Genomic DNA, 24,146 nt, shown 5'->3' on the forward strand with positions numbered 1-24,146 from the left:
TGTCTCTTCTCTTTGAGAATGTCTTTCTTTCTCCCTTTTCTTTCCCTTGGGGTTGTTATCGCCAGCTATTATTGCCTCAGCTATGGAGAGGACACCATTTAAGTTTTGCCCACGCTGCAGGGGCAAATATACTTGGAAAGATGAGCACAAGCTCTGTAATCGTTGCTTACCCCTCGATCACATAGAGAACAGCTGCGCAGCCTGCAAGCTCTTAAAACCCAGGACTCTTAAAGAACGTAGGGTTAAGAGGTGGGCAGACTACGCGATGTCGAAGTCAGTTTCCTCACCCGCTGCCGCTGTTACTGAAAGTGACGAGGAGTGCGATAACTCGACGTCCGTTACGGAAGTCATGAACCCCCAGAAGGAGCGCTCACGCTCCTCGTCGTCCGTCCCCGGCCCCGACGGGCTCGGCTCACGCCCTGCTTATGGGGATGAACACCCCGGCGACAAGGACGCACACAAACCCCATAAGGCTAAACACACTACCCACGGCTCTTCTTCGTCGAGAACGAAGGATCCATCAGCGCCGAAGGGGACGCAGGGCACTCCGGCGTCTACCGCAGACCGTAAAGGTCACAAGCCCCACCCGCAAACGCAGCCGCGACCAGCGATTGGGCTTCCATCTAACACGGGCGCTACCCCAAAAACATCCGACGCAACGCTCCATAGAGCGACCGTCGAGGTACAACGCGCAACGCACACAACGTCGACACCAAAGCCCTCGACGGACAAAATCGTGGCCGAGAGCCTAGCGAGAATTGTCGCCGAAGACGAACGTACGCGGACGACGAAACAAACGTCGAATACCGCGTCGAAAAAACACAAAAGTAGCCAGGAACTGCCCCTTTCTCCAAAGGACGCTTCCGAACTACCTGAAGGCTTTTCAGAAGGAGACGGGAACCTCTCGTCGACGCTGTGGGAGCGTTCGAAACGATTCGAAGGCGAAAACACTAATTTTCCCCCTCTAGACTATTCAGGGGTACCCCATGAGACCCTTGAAAGACTCCATTCTTGCATGGAGAAAATGGAAAGGTTTCTAGGAAACCAAGACCCACCCACTCACAAAAGACAAAGAGAATGGCCACAGGATGACCCTAGAGTCAAGATTCCTAGGCTGGTTGACCTCACTGAGGAGGAGCAATACCTCCAAGAAGATGAGGAGTGTTTGGGTGGAGAAGAAGAGGTAGAACTTGAGGAAGAGGGCTTCGAAGAAGAAGTACATTCAGACCCTGATGCCTTTCTCCCTTCTCCTCTCAAGGATTCACATGGGAACTCCTCTCCCATAGATGACCAACCTTCCCTCAATGCACTATTGCGCAAGGCAGCAGCGCATTTTGAGATTGATACAGGGGAAACTCTTCCAGACATCGACTTTGTAGAAAAAGTCATCAAAGAAAAAGCCCCTGTTAGCCAATCTATTCCTCTCCTGGCTTCTATTAAAAGAAGAATTTCTCCTTCCCTTACTAACCCAGCTCTAGTAAGAGGGGTCAACCCTAGAATAGAAAAGCTCTTCAGCCCTTCATCCTCTGACCCTTTATACATCAGAGGACACTCTATTCCGGACTCCCTTGTGGTTACCAACACAAGAAAAAGAGCAGGGGTGCCACTATCCACTAGTGAAGCACCTCCAGACAAAGAAGGCAAAAAACTCTACGCACTGGGGAAGAGAATCACGACCTCCGCCGCCTTCTCCACTAGAATTGCTAATAACAACTCACTTTTAGCTAGCTACGCAGATGCACAGTGGAACAAGCTGCGCAGCGAAGCAGAGGAAGCACCTGAACCTCTGCGTTCTCGCCTGCTAGCTATAATATCAGAGGGCACACTGGTAAACCAGGGCATCGTTAAAAACTCCCTAGATGCCGCTGAGACGGCTGGCCGCTCCCTAGTGCAGGGAATACTTCTCAAGCGCCACGTTTGGCTACGCAATTCAGGTTTTAAGCCCGAAACCCAAGCCTCCCTCATAAATAAACCCATTGAACAGACGCATCTGTTTGGGAAAGCAGTAGATGAGGCCCTAGAACATGCTAAAAAAGAGTTTGATACCATCAAAACTCTTGATCAAATTTCTAGGCCCCCTAACAGGCGAGGCTATGGTAATAAACGCTCCTTTCGTGGCCAAAGACAGCAGCAGAACCAACAACAACAATATTACTCTGGCTCCAACTGGCCCACCAACCAGGGTAACACCCAGTTCAGTCAAAGAGGCCAACGCCGTGGCAAAGGAAGAGGTCGTGGCTCCAGCCCCAGAGGTTCCACGCCCAATACCAGCAAATGACCCGAAAATTCGGGTCCCCTCCCATGCATCACCGGTCGGGGGCCGGCTAACATCGTTCCTTTCAGCATGGGAGGGAATCACGTCAGACCGTTGGGTATTATCCACCATAGCCCACGGATACTGCATCGAGTTCAACGGTTCCCCGAAGTACAAACCCCCACGGAACCGGCGCATGACACCGCAACACCTCTCCATTCTTCTTCAAGAAGTGGAAGAACTACTGAAGAAAGAAGCTATAGAGCCCGTCCCCCTATCACAGGTAACAGAAGGTATTTATTCAGTGTACTTCCTTGTACCCAAAAAGGACTTAACCATGCGCCCTGTATTAGATCTGCGCCCAGCGAACATATTTGTCAAACCCCAAAAGTTTCGTATGGTGACCTTACAGGAGGTAATCCCACTGTTATCACAAGGGGATTACATGACAACACTGGACATGAAAGATGCATACTTTCATATTTTAATGTTGACATCGCACAGAAAATACCTCAGGTTCAAAATAGAGGACAAACACTACCAGTTCAGAGTACTACCCTTCGGGATAGCATCTGCACCAAGGGTATTCACGAAAGTACTGGCAGTGGCAGCGGCCCACCTGCGCAGATTATCCATCCCGGTATACCCTTACCTCGACGACTGGCTCATAACAGGGGATTCTTACGAAACATGCTTCTCCAATACCCAAAAGACCGTAGACCTTTTGTCCCAACTGGGCTTCTCCATCAACGAAAAGAAGTCCAGCTTAGACCCCAGCCAAACCAAACAATTCCTCGGGGCTCTAATTCGAACAAGGGACGGCCTCGTATTCCCCTCCAACGAGAGGGTCCAAAACATGCTGTTTCAAATTCCCCATTATGTAGCAGGCCGAGAGGTGACGGTACGCAAAGCAATGCGCTTGCTAGGGATGATGGCGTCATGTATTTATTTGGTACCTCACGCGCGCCTGCGCATGCGCCCAATGCAAGAGTGGCTCTACAGCCAGTGGTGTCAGGCCAGCGGACAATGGGACGATCTAGTGGTGGTCTCGCAGGCCTTGGTTCTCTCGCTACGGTGGTGGACAAAAGAAAACCTGTTATTAGGGAAAACTTTTGCCACACCCGCAGTGGAAGCCACTCTAACCACAGACGCATCCCTTACAGGATGGGGGGCTCACCTATCCCATCAAACGGCACACGGAGTGTGGACTCCGAGTTTAGCATCCAAGCATATAAACCTGCTGGAACTACTAGCGGTGTTCAAAGCACTGAAAGCCTTTCAGGAACACTTACAAGGAAAGACAGTGATGGTCCTCACAGACAGCACCACAGCCATGTACTACCTCAACAAGCAAGGGGGCACTCACTCTCCAGGACTGTCCAAGCTGTCCCAGAATATATGGAAGTGGGCTCTCAAACACAACATGTTCCTACTAGCACAACATGTACCAGGGGAACTCAATCTGCTAGCAGACAAACTCAGCAGAGACTTCCCCCTGCCCGAAGAGTACGAATGGCAATTGCACGAAGACATCGTCTTAGACATCTTCACGCAATGGGGATTCCCGGAAATAGACCTGTTCGCAACCCTGGAGAACTCACAATGCCAAAGTTACGCCTCCAGGTACCCCCAGAACCAGTCCAAGGGGAACGGTCTGTTGATTCAATGGTCAGGGAAATTTGTTTACGCCTTTCCCCCGACTCCCCTTCTCAACAAAGTGGTGCACAAGATGCACCAGGAGCAGGTTACCATGATACTAGTGGCCCCAATGTGGGCACGGCAACCTTGGTTCGCTCACTTGATGGAGATGTCCCTATCTCCCCCAGTGAAACTTCCCTGCCCGTACAACATGCTGTCACAAGACAAGGGCAGGACACTGCATCCATGCCCTCAGACCATGAACTTAGCAGCCTGGCTCCTGAGATCATAGAATTTGGACATTTACAACTCCCACAGAGATGTATGGACATCCTCAGGGAAGCCAGAAAACCTAATACTCGACACTGCTATTCTAGCAAATGGAAAAGATTTGTTATCTGGTGTAGAGGTACTAGCATCAACCCAGTTGACTGCTCTCCTACTGACATTATTCTATACTTGACCCATTTACTGGATTCAGGTTTAGTATTCAATTCCATTAAAGTCCACCTAGCGGCACTTTCTGCATACACCACTTCCCAACTTAAAGTGTCGTGGTGGAAGATACCAGTTATCAAAGCCTTCATGGAGGGGGTAAAAAGGATACACCCTCCGATAGCTAACCCAGCTCCCGGATGGGACTTAAATGTGGTACTTTCCAGACTCATGGGCCCTCCCTTCGAACCCATGCACAAGGCAACTCTTAAAGATATCACCCTTAAGACTGCTTTCCTAATAGCTATCACCTCCATTAGGAGAGTAAATGAACTACAGGCTCTTTCTGTACTAGACCCCTTTGTAACAGTTCACAAAAATAAAGTGGTTCTACGCACACACCCAAGGTTTGCACCTAAATTCATCTCGAAATTTCATGTAAACCAAACTATAGAACTACCAACGTTCTTTCAAAACCCTTCCAGCTCGGGAGAAAAAAGTCTGCATACACTAGATGTACGCAGAGCTGTCATGTTCTACATGGAAAGAACCAGACCACTGAGAAAGACTAATCAGTTCTTTGTCTCGGTGGCAGCAGGAAGAGAAGGAGATGCGGTCTCAAAATCCACTATATCTAGATGGATTGTTCAATGCATCACTCTCTGTTACACTCTTGCTAAGAGAGAACTACCCTTCAAGCCAAGAGCACATTCCACTCGAGGCACTGGGGCTTCCATAGCATTCATTGCAAATGTTCCCCTTGAGTCCATCTGCAAAGCGGCTACCTGGAGTTCTGTGCACACCTTTACAAAACACTACTGTCTAGATGCACACTCTAGATCTGACTCCCAGGTGGGACAGGCAGTATTAAGACATCTTTTCTCTACTGTTCCTTCTCATAACCCACCGCCAACTCCGGGTACTGCTCGCTAGTCTATGCACAGCATGTGATTCTAAGCAGATTAACAAACATCAGAAGACAATGCATTACTTACCGTAAAAGCATTTCTGATGGTTGTATCTGCTTAGATTCACATGCGCCCACCCTTCCTCCCCGCTCGGATGGAAGGAACATAGACTTCCTTTATATCTCTCTTTTCTGTACTCACTCACGTCTATAAGGCTCCCTCAGGGCAGAAAAATACAAACAGAGGGACCTCGACGCGTGAGGGATTGTGGGTACAACGCACGTCACTATAGGGATAGTGTTACAGACACGCCTTGTCGACGTCCCCTTTTCGACTACGAAAAACAAAATGCAATACTCCGCAGTGACCACTGGATGTCGGACCTATGCACAGCATGTGAATCTAAGCAGATACAACCATCAGAAATGCTTTTACGGTAAGTAATGCATTGTCATGTGCAGCCAAAGAGAAAATTCCCTCTGAACATGAGCTCCAAAGAAATTGCAAGCGCCCTACTTCACACTGCAAGCATTTTAACCACATCTTTTACAGTCAGATACTTGGCTCTCAAAGATGTTCAGCAATCGTGGACGTATTTTGCAATTGTTGGGGGTTCATCATGTTTATTTGACAGTTTAAGACCTCTCAAATTTCAAGCTCCATGTCTGAGAAAGCCAACCAGATCTGTTTTCTCTTTGATTTCTGGGACTTGTTTTGTATTTTCGATTTTAAATTAAGTACTAAAAATCCCAGAAAAATGGGGCTGATGGCTTTCTCAGGCAGGGAACTAGAAAAACTGAGAGCGCTGCTGGTTCTGTAAAGTGCAACCTCTCGGGTGGGCAATTATATGCCTCTGCTAGAGTGGTTTTATGCCAATATTAGCTTGGTCAAAAGTCGCTTCCTGTTTAGCCATATTTGGGTGATATTTTTGTCGTTGCCTTGGCTTTCAAAGTCATTTGAAATGTTTCCCCTGGAAGGGCATTTCGTTTTGGGGAACAAGGAGAGAGACGGCGTGTACTCTTTACTCCCGAATGCCCCCTACTTTTGGCAGCTTCTGGGCAGAGCAGGTGTCCATTTAACAGCTGGTCTAGCTGTCAACTCTGAGGTGTAGGCATTTGCGTTTGTTTGATTACTTCAAAACTTTTTAAGAAAAGTTTCATCGCCCTGCTTAGAGGTTGAGAAACATTGGTTTTATAATCTTCTAGCCATGCTGAAGATTACTAGCTGAAAGGTGAAATGCAGCGCACAATGGCTAGCTGGTTGAATTACACGGGTAGCTTAATACATTGTTGAAATACGTGTCGTTTCTTTTGTCTTTTCAGGCTTTTGTAGTGGTGAACCCACCTAACCAAAGTCAAAACGCAGAGAAGCTGCCACATGACCTGAGTATCGACATGTACAGCCACACATTGTACTGGACCTGCGAGCTCACAAACACCATCAACGTGCACCGGCTCAACAAGGAGTCTATTGGAGTCGTTTTACGGGGCGACCACGATAAGCCCAGAGCTATTGCTGTCAATGCTGAGCGCGGGTGAGAACACATGTGTGGGTGCGGTTAGAGCGACATAGTACACGTGTTATGCGTACCATGGTGATGGCCACATCAACAATTTGGCAAGCAAATAGTGCCCTAGCTGCCCACCTTTTGGGCACCGTGATGCTGGGCTAGCAAAGCGCAGAACGGCATCTTTATCTCAGTCCTTGCTGGCTAACGCTTCCAGTCTGAGTTCTGCACTCGCACTCCATCCCGCAAGTTGGATTTATCAATGACGATTCCGTTGGCTCTGCACTAGCACTGTGCAATGGCCATCCACATCTGCAATCATAAGGGCCAGCAGTCTCCCTTGCATAGATATGGAATGGCGATAGACTAACAATGGGTGCAGTCACACCTTAATAAACCGTGCATACTTCTGTGGACGTTAAGAGAATGCAAGTTGATTTAACGTTGACACGTATGCATTTTGAGGGGACTGTCGTGTATTACTTGCAGAGCTGATCCCAGGTGTATTCTGTCTGATCGGGCATGTTAAGCTCGTGTCTCTTCTTACTTGCCATCTGCTGCCTGCCTTTTGCTTGCATTTACAGATGTAATGTCTAGAATGTGTAGGGCAATTGAGAGTGTATTTTAGGTTAAGGACATACAATGCTTTACTGAAAAATATCCCTTTAGATCTGTGATGCACGCAGACTGTAGGACGGCACGCATAATCACTTATAAGTCACATTACCCAGCCAGTATTACCTGGTTACATAGTCAGTAAGTGGGTGTTTCTACATCGGATTCCTATGAAGCCAAGAAGAAATGAAATTCCAATTTGAACAGTATTTAATGGACCATGTCATGATCTTCCAACGTGGTCGCATTACCATCCCTGACTGATCACCAAGGTAAGAGCATGGGCCGATCTTGGCATTTTATTTGTAGTCCCATAGGTGTAAGGATTTCAGGAGGATACACCATTGTTGGGAGAATACACCTTTTTGAAACCTGCCATTAGCTCATTTTAACCTGCATTCAGTTCTGAAAATGTGCCTCGGGCCATTCACATCTTCCATTGCTCGCTTGTTTTATTTAAATTGAATCAGAAAAGAACCCAAATGTATAATGGCAATCGGCTCATATAGATCTAGGGTACAATTGGTACCTTATCGCCATGAAGTTGTGTGTGTGCCAGCACAGAGGCTCTGCTCATTTCCACAGTCCAGCCATTTGCATATGTTCGTACACTACACAGACACATGAAAAAGGCAACTGAAGTTATGAACAAAAGAACTCAGAAAAGGCTATTCCTTCCGCGCCAAGATGACAGCGCAATGCAATACAAGTTTGGGCTGTTTGAGGCATGGTAGTGATGGCTCCTGCCATTGGGTTGGGGTGCAGCGTAAGATCAAAGTACTGAGCTCTTAGTCTCCTGTCTCAGGCAGGATTGTAATATGAGCTCAGGCATGGACAAGCAGTGAAACGTGAGGAAAGAAAGAACTAAGTAGCCAGTTCCACATAATAGGCAAAGGGGAAAGAGAAAATGCTGGACCATGGCGAGTGTGGCTATAGGCAGTGCAAGGAAAAGGGATGAAAAGAGCAGTTGAAACCTGTGCAGGGAAAAGGTGCTCTAAGGTTGTGATTGGAGAAGGGACGCATGCTTGACTTGAGTAGGACAGACCGGTAAGTGGTGTGCTCTAGAGAGGGAGTTAAATGAAGACCAGTGTGAGGGTTTGAGATGAAAACATTTGTCTGGCAAACAGATAAACCGGCGTGGTCTAGAAAAAGTGTTTGATGAATGAATGGTTGGCGTTTTTAGTGTGTTAAGATGGCAGAGGCTGGGGGCTGTGGTTGGCTCGTTCCGTTCAATTAAGGATCCTTAGATGGATTGTCAGAGGTTTAAGCATTGGTGCCACTGCCCTGTTAGTCCCACCAACAGGCTACAACTGTGGGATATTGCTCTGCCATGAGCTTTTAGTAGTTTGGTGGGCTAGTTAGATGAGGCATAAGACCCCGCCCCAACCCAACAGTGGACTGAGTGCTTTTCCACCATCTGACCCACTAATGGCAGCACGTAATTACCATATCCCGCATATCTGCATTGATTGATCTGATTTATAACCCGCAGAACACGAGGCACCAGGCAGATGTAACTGCACCTAGGTGCAGATGTTAAATAACAGTACAAAAACAGCAGCATTGTACTGCGTCCTTCCACTGAGACAAGACTCTATTCAGCATTCTGTTCTTTATCGTGCATTTGTAAGGCGCTTATACATCAAAGCGCCCACAGGGAAAGGGGGATGGAACATGGGAACCAAAGGTAAATATAATAGCAATAGAGGCGGTCCTACTAGTAGGCCTTGTGAGCATTCAGAACGTGCAAGTGTAGAGAGAGAACGGACAAGGGAGGCGGTGAGGGGGGGGGGCGCAGAGGAGTGCTAGGAGTTCCATGGTGGAAAGTGTTAGGGAGTTAGTTGCGAGCAGCAGTTAAGGACCTGGCAGAGATCACTTGGTAAGAGTGGTCAGGTGCCAATACAATAAGTTCAGGCCTGTGAGACAGCACAGGCCAGTGGGTGCCCAAAGGCAAGTACTGGGAGTGGGCGGAGGCTGAAGGCGATTCGGGGGTGGGGTAGCAGGACCCAGAAGGACACAAGGGCCCTGGTCACCAATCTCAGCGACCATGGGGTTTAGCAAAGGAGTGGAGAGGGGGAAGGAGGAGGTGAAAAGGAAAGTCTTGCGGTGCTTCTGGAATTTGAGGCGATCCGGCTCAAGACGGAGAAGGGGGAGGCTGTTCCAGAAGAGGGAGCCACCCCAGGAAAGAGATCGGCCACCAGCTTGCTGTTTAGAGAAGCGCTTGACATGCAGAGAGTTGGCACCGGTGGACCGTAAAGATCTGGAGGCAGAGTATTTGGTGAGCCAGTTGTAGTTGGCGTGGTCCCTGGCCACAATCTCCTTGTTTGTTTTTCTTGGGCGTGTAGTGCGTGAATATATGCAAATAACTGGAATTTTGAAAAGTGCAGAGCCTCTACGCTGGCCATAGAGAACTTTACCCGGATAATGACCAAACCCATTATAGATTTTCGTATTTAAATTGACTGAAGCAGCTATTCATTTGTTCGTTTTTTAAAAAGTATTTTCTTAATTCTGTTAATTAGATTGTGTTCTGAAAGATGTACATTTTCAAATCTAATCCCATTGACATGCCCTTCCTCAACAAAACGAGACTATTCCTCTAAAGCAGGGATCTGCAACCTGCTGTTCTGCAGATTTGTTGCAATGGTACTCCCTTTTAAACCTCACCAATGTGTGCTGGCTTAAAGCTAATGGCAGTTGTGGTCCAAAACACCCAAAGACTCCTCCTTTAAAGAGTGTGCTGCTTCAATTAGTTATTTAACGTTTAGCCACCATAATCCTGTAGATAATTGTAATTGCTGTTTACCAGAGAGGCTGCTTGTCTTGAGACATCCAATGACATTTTGCCTGAAGCTTAGAACTGCACTGAACTCTCACTCAGGCCTTGTGGTTGGAAATCACTACAGCATATATTCATTCCAGTTGCAGTCCTATTCTCTCTGCAGTAGAGGAAACACTGCAAACACGACCTATAATGAAGCTCCTGTTTTCTATCTGTTTCCAGGTACATGTACTTTACCAACATGCAGGAGAGGTCCCCCAAGATTGAGCGTGCAGCGCTGGATGGTACAGAACGTGAGGTTGTCTTCAACACGGGGCTGATTCGACCAGTGGCTCTTGTCATCGACAATAAACTGGGGAAACTGTTCTGGGTGGATGCGGATCTGAAGCGCATTGAGAGCAGTGATTTGTCAGGTGAGGCATAGGCACGGATGGTTGAAGAAAAAATGCTCCACACTTGAGGAACTGCGCCAACGTTTTTGTGGAAACTGAAATGTATTGATTATAATGCCCTTTTGGATAACACGTGTTTCAACACACCAGTGTCTTTTTCAAATCGGGGCTAGTGACAAAACTAGTAAGTGTATAGCCAAGTTCACAATGAAAAACATGTATCAGAGATCATAGTGCACAGTCAAACAAATATAAAAGCAAACCATGAAGGCAAAAAATTTAAATTAAAAGTAGTCGAGGTGCCAGGGTATTGGGGTATTGCAGCAACGCAAGGTCGCAGCAACGCATGGGATGGCTAAGAATGCAGGTCTTCTTGAGTCTAGTGGGTGGACATTTCGGGAGTCCCCAGGTTGATTGGAAGCAAGGGCTACAGTAGACTCGGGTTACACAGAAGGCTCTCTGGTCACTGGAGCTCGTCTCCGCGGCTTTTCCTTCGTCCTCTTCGGTTTCAGTTCCAGTGGTCGACTACTCTTCAGATTCCATGTTCGCAGTATTTAACAGGAACTACAACACAACTTCTGCATTCTCTTCCTGCATTTTACAAGAAGTGGTGGTCTGGTTGTCCATTCAGGACAGCCAGCCGCCCACTGGGATTTGTCCCCATTCAGACAAGGCGGAAGACAAAGGGCTGTGGATTTTTGGACTCCTTCTGTGCTTCCTGCCCTGACAATTAACACAAGCTTAAGTGTGTGTGTGTGTGTTTGTGTGCGTGCGCACATTTTGTCTACTAAGCCAACCAGAGCACCCCACATAGCTAGACTCCCATGTCCTTTTCTCCCACAAGAAATAGCATGTACTAATTTCACATTGGACCACTGGTCATTTGGCAGGCACTCTGAGTGTGCCCAAGGGCACATCTGCATGCCGGTGTCACAGGTCTTTCCTGCAAGTATAAAAATATGCAATCCAAATAAATGTACGCTTGTTGACATGTGAGTAAAAAAAAAAAGACGCATGCCAGCTAAGGAAACCTCAACGTATCCAAAATGCAGCAGCCAGACTGCTCCTCGCCCTCCCACCCAGAGAACGCATCACCCCACACTCAGAATTCTGCACTGACTACCAATCACCCCAAGTGCAACCTTCAAGGCCATGTGCCTCACGCACCAAGCACTCCACCATACGGGACCCGAGTTCCTTCTGAACAAAATCATCCACTACAGCCCCCCAGAAAACTGATTGGGCTTGGCCCTCCTCCTGGTTATTCCACCGGACCACTCCACTAGAGTTGACAGCTCTTCTTTCTCTATCCTAGTGCCCACAATCTGGAGCACTCTTGCTCTGCATATCCACCGCACAGAAACCCTCTCCTTAAAAAAGAAGAAAAAAAAAAAAAAAGCACTGGAAACCTGACTTTTTATTGCATTATCCTAAATAACCCATACATCCCGAATATGTGAACTGTCTCCCTAGCTGGTGCCGGCTGCGTTCATGGCATCACCAACCTTTTTCCAAACACTTGAAAGTGCCGGCTCTGTTCGCGATGACCTGAACCCTCATGCTTCCCTACACCTATCACAACCCTGCCTTTCTTCAAGCGCCATTAGCTGATTCACAGCACCCACGTTTGTAATGTCAAAGGATTGATGAATGGCTGCTCCAGGCATGTGAAGAGTAACGGGCAAGTCACAACAATAGTAGTAGAAGCACAGTGGTGTTCTAGATACGCCACCCCAATCGGAAACCTGACCCATCTAGAAGAATTTGGAAGCACAACCCGTGCGCCTCCTCTGCCGAATAGTTTGAGCTTACTGTTGCAGCTGCCTTAACACCAAAGCGCCACTGGCCGCAGGCATGGCTAACCACACACATAGTATACAGCAAGGACTACGACAAAAATGTGGTTGTGCTGTTAACATAAATGTTCTGACTACTTACACCAGACTACGCCTCAACACTAGAACACAGTGTAGACCTATGATAAATTTGGGACCGCTGAACCCATAGCAAGTCTCTAGCACCGAAGCCACCACCAGTCTTCTCAGCACCCATCCACATGCTTGATCGCATGGGTTGCTTTTCTACCTGGCCAGCCCTGCTAAGCCTTTTTCGGCCAATTGCATCATAATCGTGCCCCAAGACCTCCAGCACTCTGGACTTCAGTCCTCTAAGGGCGTTCCCACTAACGGCGCATTGAGACTATAATAATGGTAAAATTGGCACTATACAAATGACGAGTACAATACAATCCATCTCTCCAAAATTTAGGGCATCCTCTCCCTTTCCTTTGCTGGTAAAATTATGAATGAAATGAGTCATTTTGTCATTTTGAATTCGTTTTTTAAGACCGATTTTGCTGTGTTGATTGGTTTATTTGTGGAAACGTCTACTAAATAATGCCTTTTACAGTAAGGATGACTCCAGTAAGGTGTACCTTTTTAAAACTATACTGAGCAAAGGAAAACGTTTTAAAGGGTAAATAGAAATGATTTGGAAAGGCTGTATGTGTGTAGTGGGAAGCAAGAGGGGGTATTTTGAGTCTGAAACCCTGCATAAAGGTCAAATAAATTACAAGAAACCTTATTGGGGCGACCTTACTGAAGGCCCTTTCAGGAAGATCCTTTCACATGGAAACATGTTGGTTTGGTCCTTTCATTCTAAAAATCCTTTAAGAATGTTTTGTCGATGTCTTGGGCTGCTTTTTCACTTAAGACTCACTAAGGATTTTTTAATCAAGTTAAAAACCAAAAACAGATGTGACCAAGGACCTCCCCGATGGACAAGAGTTGGTTGGCAGGTACATCCCGATCCATGTTTAAAATGTACGGGAACTTTCATGCCAAGTTCAGTTGTTTTTGCAGTTAGGGGTTGGAATATTTCTTAGAGTACTGTTGAAGTGCACAACGTCCTGCATTGGAAGAAATGATGAAGCAGCCTCAGTACATTCATACCACAATCTACATGTGTAGATCTGCAATGCATGTTGACTGGTCAGAGCAGGGGAATTCATCAAAGGTTCTACTGTGTGTCAAGAGCAATCAGCGAGCATGAAAAGCTTCAGAAAGAGTCAAATGCTTTTTGGGGAATGATTTTTGCCAGAATGCATCAGCTACTCCAACTTTACAATGTTGTTTAAAAAGCCAAACCCACTACAAATGTGCAGTATGGTCCAAGGAAAAGCACCCTTCTCCTAGACAGTATTGCTATTCTAAATCCTTCTCTTCTATGTGAAGGGGGCAATTTACAATAGTAACCAGAGGTTTTCTTACTCTGCTGGAAGGACCATCCTTTTGCGGGGTCCATCCCAAACCATACCCTCACTTGTCATTGTCGTATTAACGAAATTAATAACCGGGCTATTCCCTGGCTTTGTAGTTAAGTTATATGACATTTGTATAGCGCCCAATGCATGGTATGGCCTTAAAGCGCTTGGGGGATGAGGGGGCAGGGGGGGTCACCTCTTGTAGGGCAAAGGTATGAGAATAGAATTTTTTTTTTTTAGAATGCGTGTTTGCATTTTAGCCAGCACGAAGGTAGGGAGAGGTGGCTAATTCCCTGCTAGTGACCTAAGTGAGATCTAGCTGGTGGGTGGGTGTTGTGATAGACTGCCAGGAGATTATTCGAGTTAACGAGACTGATTATGTCCTTACAACCCCAGCAGATGCAGCCAGAGTGCCACAGAAAAACCTGTTAAACCTTCAAAACGTGGCAGTTGGTCCTCACCATACTGCCTTGATACGTGCCCATGACCTCACAGCCAAAAAACAAGGAAGGGTGCCTCTTGCAAAGCTGCACGCTACACTGCTTGGCAAGAAGGCCTTCAGCCACCTACACCAAATATGCCCCTCTTCTCTAACTTCTACGTGCACCAAGCCCAGCTTCCCGGGACTGGTTCCAACTGTCCTAGCATCCACTACAAAGGTGTGCACAACCTCATCTAAGGTGTGTGCCCATGCCAGCCCTGACCTAGCGCTGCCCCCATGCCTCCTACCTGTGCCCAACGTGACTGAGCTCCCATGGCCATAAGACACACAGCATGCAATACAATGGCATGCTCTACACTGCACAGCGAGAGATCCCCCTGACCACCCAGACCTAGCGATACCTTTTGCTCTGCCTCCTACTTGCACTGAGCATAGCTTGCATGCTCTTGCCCGAGATCACATGGCGATTTCCTCACTCACAACACACGCAGCATCTTATCCAAAGGCTTACACTACACCGCTATGAGACAGAGCCCCTGACCACCTCCCCATTCTACGCCTCCCACTTGCGCCCAACTCTGCTCACCAACGGTAGCCCCAGTCAATAAGGTGTTCACCTCATCTTACATCAACACAGCAACTACACTATCAAATACCAACCATAAGTTCATATCCATACCCTAGGGTCACTCTCCCCCTTACCACCACCTGACCTACATCAGACACAGCAGAATTGCCAGTCAACCAAACCTAGTGAGGTATCTGCCATCCCGATTAAAGGAGTACTCGTTAATGCCAGATCATTGATGGCCCATGCCCTTGACATCTGTCATTTGCTCACATCTAATGACTTGGACCTATTTGTCATCACAGAAACTTGATTGCACGCTACCTCGGGCCCTGCCCTCTCCCTTGCGATCCCTAAGAATTATTCAATCTTTTATAAAGATCAACTGGATACCAAAGTGGGTGGTGGCTATTATCGCTAAAGACTCGCTAGGCATTAGAGAAGCCAAAAACATGGCCATCGAATCAGGTGAACTAATGACTGTTAAACAGATGCAATCACACACAGCCACCCTTCATCTTATCTATTGACCACCTGGCCCTGTGCTGTTCTTTGAAGACTACATTACACACCTCCGATCAGCTGAAGCCAAGCCTTCCTCTAGAATCTTCCTTTTGGGTGACGTCAACTTAGGCTACAACGACAGCACAGACTCCCAACACCCTGGGTGTAGCAAACGCCATTGAGGCCCTAGGCTTCACACAATGTATCCTGAGCCCTACCCACAACAAAGGCTGAATCCTAGATTGGCTAGCTGAACATACCTGCAACACTATGATGGACTCTAACGTGAACTGCTCTGGTCAGATCATAACATAATTTCTTTTAGCATCTCTATTGGGGATCAACCACATGCCACACCAACTTCTTTGCCTGCCACGCTAACTACAAATTCTCGGAATATCACTCTAGCAACCCAACCTTGCTGGTAGAGACCTAATATTTCCCTATTCCATACTGTAGATACCATATCCCCTTTGGGGACACGTAAAGACAAACCACTGCGCCATCTCAATACCTCATTCATTTGAGCCCTTAAAATACTCTGTACAAATAAACGTGCAGCTGAAACTGCATGGAGGAATGATTCTACAGCCGCTAACAAAACACACTTCAATGTGTTAGCAAAAGACTACAAATTGGGCATACTTGATGCAAAAATCTCCACATACAATACCCGTATTGACAAAGCTAAATCATCAACCAGAGAGCTCTTCGCCATATTACAGGAACTAGAATCTCCAGCTCCCCTGCCTAATAACTGTCAGAAAGACATAATTTTCTGCACAAATATACAAACTGTCCTACAGGACAGCATAGCTGGCTTCAAAAACGTATCCTGACACAGAATAACAATTTGACTACAATAGATGCCTCATCTTAGTCGAGCCTTGCCAGCTGCCCTAGGCCGGCAACATACAGACATGCATATCAAAAACTAAACTCCTTTGAATTTTCCACGACACTGACTACGGTCACCAAGGGAGTTCCAACCAAATAAAGCGCATTGAGCCCACACAGTGTGGGGAAAGAGAGCTGTATAAATGACCAAATACAATACAATACAATACAATCTGCCCAATGCATGGGCTAGGAACGGGTAGCTAATCGGAAATGGGGACTGCACTCAGAATTCAGGCAAGAGAGTAGCAAAGTAGTGCAAGAACCCTTCACCCAGAGGCGACTTTACTGATGCAACTAGAAAGGGCGCACAGAAGAAGGGGAGAGACACCTAATAAACCGGAAAAGCTGAAGATCAGCCATGGCCACTAACAACTCAAACTGTTACTAACAATCAACCCTCTGCATGCACATCTCACATACTGCACTAAAACAACCAGAACTCCTCAGCACAGCAAACCACGCGCACTTCACAACACTGCAACAAGCCCTTAGCAAACACAACACCACATGACGTCCGTCTTCCGAATCTCGCACCCAAGCTCAGTGAACGGTACATCCAAATTGAAGCTGCCAACAGCACATCACAGCTCCCTTGCTCTTTCTCCCAGTCCTCCCACTAACCTACCCCCTTTTTCTGTTCACAGAACCGTCAGAGCGCCGAGAGGCCACGCAATTGGCACCTGTGCACGGTATAAAAACCTTTAACATTAACATTTGTGCTGAATCCCCATCTTGCCCAACATAACAACCACACTTTTTTGTCTTCAAACCTGCCTCAGATCTGGAGGTAAATAAAATTATAAAAGGCCTCAAACCTTCCAGATATCAAGGGGACATATGCCCAGCTTTAGTCATCAAAGACTGCGCAGAAGCACTTTCACCTTTCATTGCCTCACTTATCAATTCTTCTCCGCCAGCACAGTCCCAGCTAGTTTAAAAGATACCTGGGCCGGCCCTCACTAAAGAAAAACCTACGTCGGAGCTCAACATCCCTACTATCGCCCCATCACAGCCGTCCCCTTCCTCCACAAAATTCTGTATAGAGCAGCATATGCTACACACCAGGAGGATAGTTTAGGGGCAATGTATTCGCCTTGCAAGCAAGATGATGCAGAGCAACACAGGTTTGATCCCCGTGTCCGCGCTTGGAAACCTTGCAGTATTAAAAATGTTATAAATAACCAATTACCTTCAGGTTCAGGTATATTTTGCAATGTGGTTTATGTCAATCAGGATTCCGTCCGGGACACGCCACGGAATCAGCACTTCTAGATTTAAAGAATCAAATGGATGAGTTCAAAGATGCTGGCAGGATGGCTCTCCTCCTTTTGCTTGACCTCTCAGCGGTCTTTGATTTGGTTGATAACCACATTCTATGTGAACACCTCGCCTCAGCAGCCAATTTCTCCTCCGAAGCAAGGACCTGGATCTCATCTTTCCTCTCTAACAGAACTATGAGAGTATTCTCACCTTCAGTCGCAGCCCAGCCAACTCTGGTCACTTGTGGTATGCCTCGGGGCTCCTGCGTCTCACCTACCCTGTACAATGTCTCCACTCTTCGACCTTCTTGACACTCTGGGCATCTCCTACACTAATTATGCGGACGATACCCAGATCCTCCTACCCATCCTATCCCATTCTCTCAGTAAGTCAAAACCCTTGGTGTCTACCTGGACTCTAATCTGTCTCTAATCAAAGTAAATGCAATTGCCTCTTTGGCAGCCTATGCTACCAAACCGATCAATGCCTGCAGACCATTCTTCTTCTCCTACAGCTGCATTACATTAGCAAGAGCACTAATAGGATCCAGACTTGACTATTGCAATTCCCTATTTGCGAGCACCCGTATTTGTAACATCAATAAGCTGCAAATCATTCAAAACGATGCTCTGAGAGCAGCCTTGAACATCCCTAAAAATATCATATATCTGCGGTCAGAAGAAATGTGCACTGGCTGCCTATCTGCGATCGCATATTGTTCAAAACTCTAGCCACCAGCCACAAGTGCATCTCTAACACAGCCCCTAAATACGTGTCTCAAATGCTTACCAAATCTCAATCCACCACACCTACCCGTTCAACCTACGTGCGCCGCCTCACCACTCCGAGATTCAAACTTCAAAGATCTGGAGGTCTCTGCTTCGTGGTGATTGCGGCAAAGAACTGGAATGCCCTGCCATAATCATTTAGATCAGAACGTTCTTATTGGGCTTTCGGCAAGCAACTTAAACCGTGGCTCTTTTGCCAAGATCGTAAAACCAGAGTTTACTGCTAGCTTGCCCTTGCCTAAATTGCTGACAGATACACCTGTAACAAGCAAACATTGATGTAATGCTTTGCCTTTCTGCTGTTTTCGTGATGCCTAAGGGTTTAGAGCGCTTTACCAAATGAGAAAATAAATAAGCTGGACCCCTTCATTGTTCCCTACCTGATTGTTGCAGCAGACACGGGTCGTGCAGCGTAAAAGGTACCCAGTGCTGCAGGACGGAGCAACGCCTTATCTGGTGTGTGTTCCTTCTCACACACCAGCAAGTGAAAGTTTGTGGAGAAAATGATCTGCTTCTCTTTGCCAATTGTGGTTGCTGCCATTCAAAATGTAACACTTTAAAGCATGACGTTCTTCTACAGTTAGGTGTTGTGTAACATTTTCTTATCTAGTAGTTTGGTTGGTAAAACGGGAGTAATGTTTCGCAAGCAAATAGTTGTATCCCTCAACATTGGGTCTTCCTTTGATAATTCATTATGATGCAGCCCAAAATGCCTAACAAAAAATAGCATCCTCAGATGTGAACCTGGTGAACTTCTTGCAATTGATTTGCTATTTCTGTGCCTGTTAAAATTGTGTTTGTAAAGTACTAAACAAGATCTGTCATTTGATATCATTGCACACATTGTAGCACAAACTAGTTGAATCTGTCATTTTAGTCTTATTGACTGAAGAGTACAGTTTGTGGCAGCAGAAATCAGAACTAATATATGCCCTTACTATAACAGGGGCAAATCGTGTGACGTTGGAAGACTCGAACATTCTTCAGCCCATGGGCCTTACAATACTTGGGGACCATCTTTATTGGATCGACCGCCAGCAGCAGATGATAGAGAGAGTTGAGAAGACCAGTGGATACAGAAGGACCAGAATTCAAGGGCGGATTGCTCACCTCACTGGCATTCATGCAGTGGAAGAAGTTGACATGGAAGAGTTCTGTAAGTTAACTGTGATGGTTACACTGATTGAAATTCTGTTATTGAACAAAGGATGGTATGGATTTCTGTTGTCTGAATAGTATTTAAACTACTATGATATAATCTTGTGTAAGCAAAAAGATGGTTATAGTGGATTTGTATTGAAAGTCTAACGGGTGATATCTTAGAAGATAATGCATTGGGGGAGTTTAAAATAGTATGAGGGGTGGGTAAGTGCTACTGGTGACATTGTTATTGTAGCCTTTCCCTTAATCAGTTCAGAGCATCTTTCCAGAACACGTGGTAGACCTGTACCTTCCACATGAACCTGAAAGATCATTTTTCCATGGTAGACAAGGTTATCTCTGAATGTTGGACGACTTTGTAGTCCAATTCTTGAAAACTACCACTTTGCATGTGGTGGTGGCTTCTGAAATCCAGACATCTTTAGACTCTCAGGAGAGGTAATATATGCCACCAGGTTCTTGGTTGTGTATTTAGTTTCTGGATCTGTTGAATAACCTGTTTCATCAACCGTTTTGTGTTCAATCCATTGCCAAGTGAAAATTATTACTGTCAGATTTGTGAGTGATATATATATCAAGAAATAGACCCTTGTGACCCTTGTTCTCACTGGATCTAGAGATTCAAGCTTCACGTCACTGTTGAAGCATAAAGAAGTCCTGCGTTTCTTACTCTTGTGCATAAGTGATGTGGACAAGCATTTCCGGACAGGCTACTACTCTGGGGCATTATTGGACTGATTTTTTGTTGTATTGTTTCACTTTTAATGCGTAAAAAGCTGCCTTTATGTAGTCTATTTTTGGGAGTGTTTTTGGGCAAACAATTTTTAAACCCTTATCTGAGGATGCCTTATACGTCACGCCTGCAGACAAATAATGCTAAGCAGGAATCTGGGATTGCCTATTTTCTCCAGCATGGGGTCTGTCATGGATTCACATGCTCATGAATATTCCCCGTCGTCAGGCTGGGAATCCTCGGTAAAGAAAAAATCAGTTTCAGTTTCGTTTCTGAATGGTCTTTCTCCTAATAACCAATCACTAGTCTCGGGTCATAATGCCCCCAGCCAATGACTGCCCTCTATCTAAGCCCCTCCTCTGGCAGCCATCTTCAGATTTTTACCGCACGTTCAAGTGTTGGGAGTCCTCGTGCTATAGCTCTTGAGCTTTTACTGCGTTTTGCGATTTTTCAAAGAGTTTGATCTCATTTTTTCGGTCAGGTCGAGCCTCAAGCTCCACTGATTCTACTTCCGATCAACGGGGACCCGTTTCGAAATTTTCTATGCCCCTCAAGGGCAAAGTTTTCGTCGAGTTTCCGCTTCTTGGAGGATCCTGGAAGATCTTTGAGGCCTACCCTGCGTGGACACGGCCCAGGACAAAGGAAACATGACGCCCGGATCCAAGCTTTTCAGGAGCTGCCCTGGATGCGGATTACAAAATGTCTTGAAGGAGGATGAGCATTCTCGATGCCTCTGCTGCCTTCACGAAGACAAAACGCACATGGAGAAGGACTTTGCGTTTTGCAAGAACATGTCCGAACGGACCATAAAGGATCGTCGTATCCGCCTCACCAACTGGCTGGAAGGGAAGGGCCCAGCAGCAGGTGAGAAAAAGAGGAAGTCCAAGCTGTCTTCTAAGATCTTTGAGGGCGCCCCGGCGACGGGGGCCCAACAAAAGGCAAAGCACCGCGAGTCCGCGGGCACCGGGAGCGCTGAACGGTCGGGCTCCTCGGCTGCCAGGCAGGGCGCATTATCACCGACGCCATCAACCATAAGCCAACTCTCTGGCTCGGGGAGAGAAAGTCGGAGAACCTGGGGAAGCTTCGGGAGAAGCCCCGGTCGATCCCGACGGAGACAACCGAGGGGGAGCGAGGCAGTGACCCTCCCCGCAAGGTGAAGGCCTCAGGCACGCCTAAGGTCGCGAAGGCCCTGATTCACCCAGTTAAGGCCTCTATCGAGGGAGTCGTGGCAGCCCTGGCAAAGCCTGCGGAGGCTACCCCAGTGGAGGTGACCTTGGGGCCTAGAGTTTCCCTGCCACTGCGGAGGGAATCCTCTTTTCAGCCCATCGATGAGAACCCTGTGAAACCCCGGGAGGAAAAAGGGGGGGGGGGCCTTTACGGACACAGATTCCGCCTCGGAAGAGGAGCTGGCTGGCATCGCGAAGATCCTGAACAAGAAGTTCGAGGAGGTCCGGTCCTACAGGAGGGATCCCGACGAGGCGGACGAAGAAAGCGACGGCAGTGCCGACGAGGAACCGCGAGCCGTGGAGGGGACTGAGGATCCTACTCTCAAACCGTTGCTCCCGTCGCAGCCAGTGCTGATGCCACAAGACAGCTCAGGAGCAATCCTGATGGCGATTCAGGACTTGTGTACGGAGATAAGGACAAGGTTGCCCTTACCACCAACGGACAATCCAACGGAGCCTGGACTGTCGGAAAGTCCACCAAACAAGCGCAGGAGAACTCATCCCCACCTCCCTTCCAGCCTTCACAGCCCTGATCTCCTTCCCCTGTTCCGAGGGATGAGACGGGAATGAAGACGACGGATGACGACGGTGGTGACGGCAGGATGGACCTACCATCACCACGCGCACAGGCCTCCCCTCCCGACAAAATTGGCTCCTTCCGCGCCATGATCGCCAGGGCATCTGTGCTCTTCCAGCTCTAGAAAGAAGGGTTCCTCTACCAACGGCGTGAGGCCAAGAGGAAGACGGTCCTCTCAGTGCCACTACTGGATGACATCTGGGACGAGGGGCTGACTGTCCTGAAGAACCCGTCCACGGCTCCTGCTAAGAGGGACCGGTATGAGAAGTAGTACCGGGTACCGGACTCCGCCTCCATGTGCCTTAGGGCGCAGCCGTCCCCGGATTCGGTTGTCTCAACGGCGTCCAAGGAGAAAGCAGCGGGGGCGACGGCTTCGACTTCCCCGCCAGACAGCGAGGGGAAGAAACTGGACGCCATGGGACGGCGGGTCATCTCGTCTGCGGCAATGACGAATAAAGTGGCCAATGCCCTCGTGATTGTGGCACGCTACGCCAGGGAGCTGTGGTTTAAGATCGCTCCCCTCCTGGACTTCCTCCCGGACGACAAGAGGGCTGAGGCCCTAGAGATACTACAGGAAGGCGAGGTGGCTTCGGACCACGCCATTACGGTGGCCACGGACATTGCTGACACCGGTTTTCGCCAAATGGCCAACGGTGTTTGACTTAGGTTGCCTTTGATTTAGGCAACCGACTTCTGCCAGGGCGTTCAAACCAGGGTTCTGGACATGCCCTTCGACGGGAACAACCTGTTCGGCAAGACAGTGGACGAGTCACTGCAGGCCATCAAGGCGGACACGGAGACGGCTCGGGCCTTGGATGTTCAACAGCGACGGCCGTCCTTTCTGAACACCAGAGGCAAGGAAGGTGCCTCCAAAGGATTCGGCGGTGGCTCCTCGTCGTACCGCCAGGCGGCCCGCTCCTCGTCGCAGGAGGCCTACAGAGGGCACGGCAAGACAGGAGGATCTCTGCGGCGGCAAGGCCACGGCCAAGCAGGACTGAACCGGCCGTAGCGTCGGGCCCCCACCTGCGCACCCCGGTGGGAGGCCGGCTGGCGAAATTCGTCAGCGTGTGGGAGTCCATCTCCACCGACCATTGGGTGCTGGGTACCCTGGCCCGTGGGCACACTCTGGAATTTCTAAGGAAGTGTCCCCGTATTCCACCTGTGGCCAGGAAGGAAAACCACGTCCCTCAACTGCTACTGGAGGTACGAGCGATGCTAAGAAAGGGAGCCATCAAACTCGTCCCAAAGAGGCTCCGGGGCTCCGATGTGTACTCTCCATACTTCCTCGTATGGAAAAAGACTGGCGGTTGGCAACCCATCCTGGACCTTCGCCGTCTAAACAAGTACATCAAGTCCCAGAGGTTCCGGATGGTCACCCTCCAGCACGTGCTGGGACAGCTGGAGGAAGGAGACTTCCTATCGTCGCTGGACTTTGACGATGCCTACTTTCACATCCCCATTTTAAATGGACATCGAAAGTTCCTGCGTCACTATCAGTTCAAGGCCCTTCCATTCGGATTGAAGTTGGAGCCCAGGGTGTTCACCAAGTGCCTAGCACCAGTGGCGACGCTGCTGCAGGGGGTCCACGTCTACCCCTACCTGGACGATTGGCTCATCCAGGCAAAGTCAAGAGAACTCGCCGTCAATCACACAGCGAAGACCGTTCAACTGCTCACGGATCTGAGATTCTCGATCAACTTCGAAAAATCCCACCTGGTAACGTCGCAAGTCGCCCTTCTCCTGGGAGCCAGGCTTGACAAAGTGGCGCGATTGACTTCTCCGTCGAAGGAAAGGACGAAGGCAATCCTGGTCAAAGTGCAACGGCTGTCAGCCATGGACTTGACCAGGGTGAGGTCCGTCAAGTCCCTGCTCTGCATTATGTCCTCGTGCATCTACCTCGTGCGCCTGTGCAGATTGCGGATGCGACCACTGCAGGAGTTCCTCGATGCCCGTTGGATACAAGCGACGGGCAGCTTCGAAGACAGGATCTCACTCAACGAGACCTTCCGCCAAGCATTCCGGTGATGGGTCACCCGCACGCATCTGACGGCATGAACTTCCAGAACCCGGCGTGAACTTCCAGAACCAGGCGTATCAGGAAACTGTGACGACGGACACCTCCCTGGAGGGATGGGGTGCGCACACTGGAGATCTGTACGCAAGAGGCCTTTGGCTCCCGGAGGAGAGGTCACTA

At 48.2% G+C, this 24,146-nt stretch overlaps 1 protein-coding gene across 3 annotated transcripts in view; it reads left to right on the plus strand.

Annotated features, from left to right (window-relative positions):
* The window catches only part of LRP5 (LDL receptor related protein 5), a 680,976-nt gene that overhangs the window by 598,708 nt on the left and 58,122 nt on the right, over nt 1–24,146 (plus strand). For all 3 annotated transcript variants that reach the window (XM_069624105.1, XM_069624104.1, XM_069624103.1), the window contains exons 14-16: nt 6,558–6,769; nt 10,362–10,552; nt 19,202–19,411. In XM_069624105.1, the coding sequence (XP_069480206.1) occupies nt 6,558–6,769; nt 10,362–10,552; nt 19,202–19,411 (613 nt within the window). The remainder of the gene's footprint in view (nt 1–6,557; nt 6,770–10,361; nt 10,553–19,201; nt 19,412–24,146) is intronic.

This window comes from Ambystoma mexicanum, chromosome 11 (genome assembly GCF_040938575.1).
Source record: "Ambystoma mexicanum isolate Mex_15411 chromosome 11, UKY_AmexF1_1, whole genome shotgun sequence".
Taxonomy (NCBI): Eukaryota; Metazoa; Chordata; class Amphibia; order Caudata; family Ambystomatidae; genus Ambystoma; species Ambystoma mexicanum.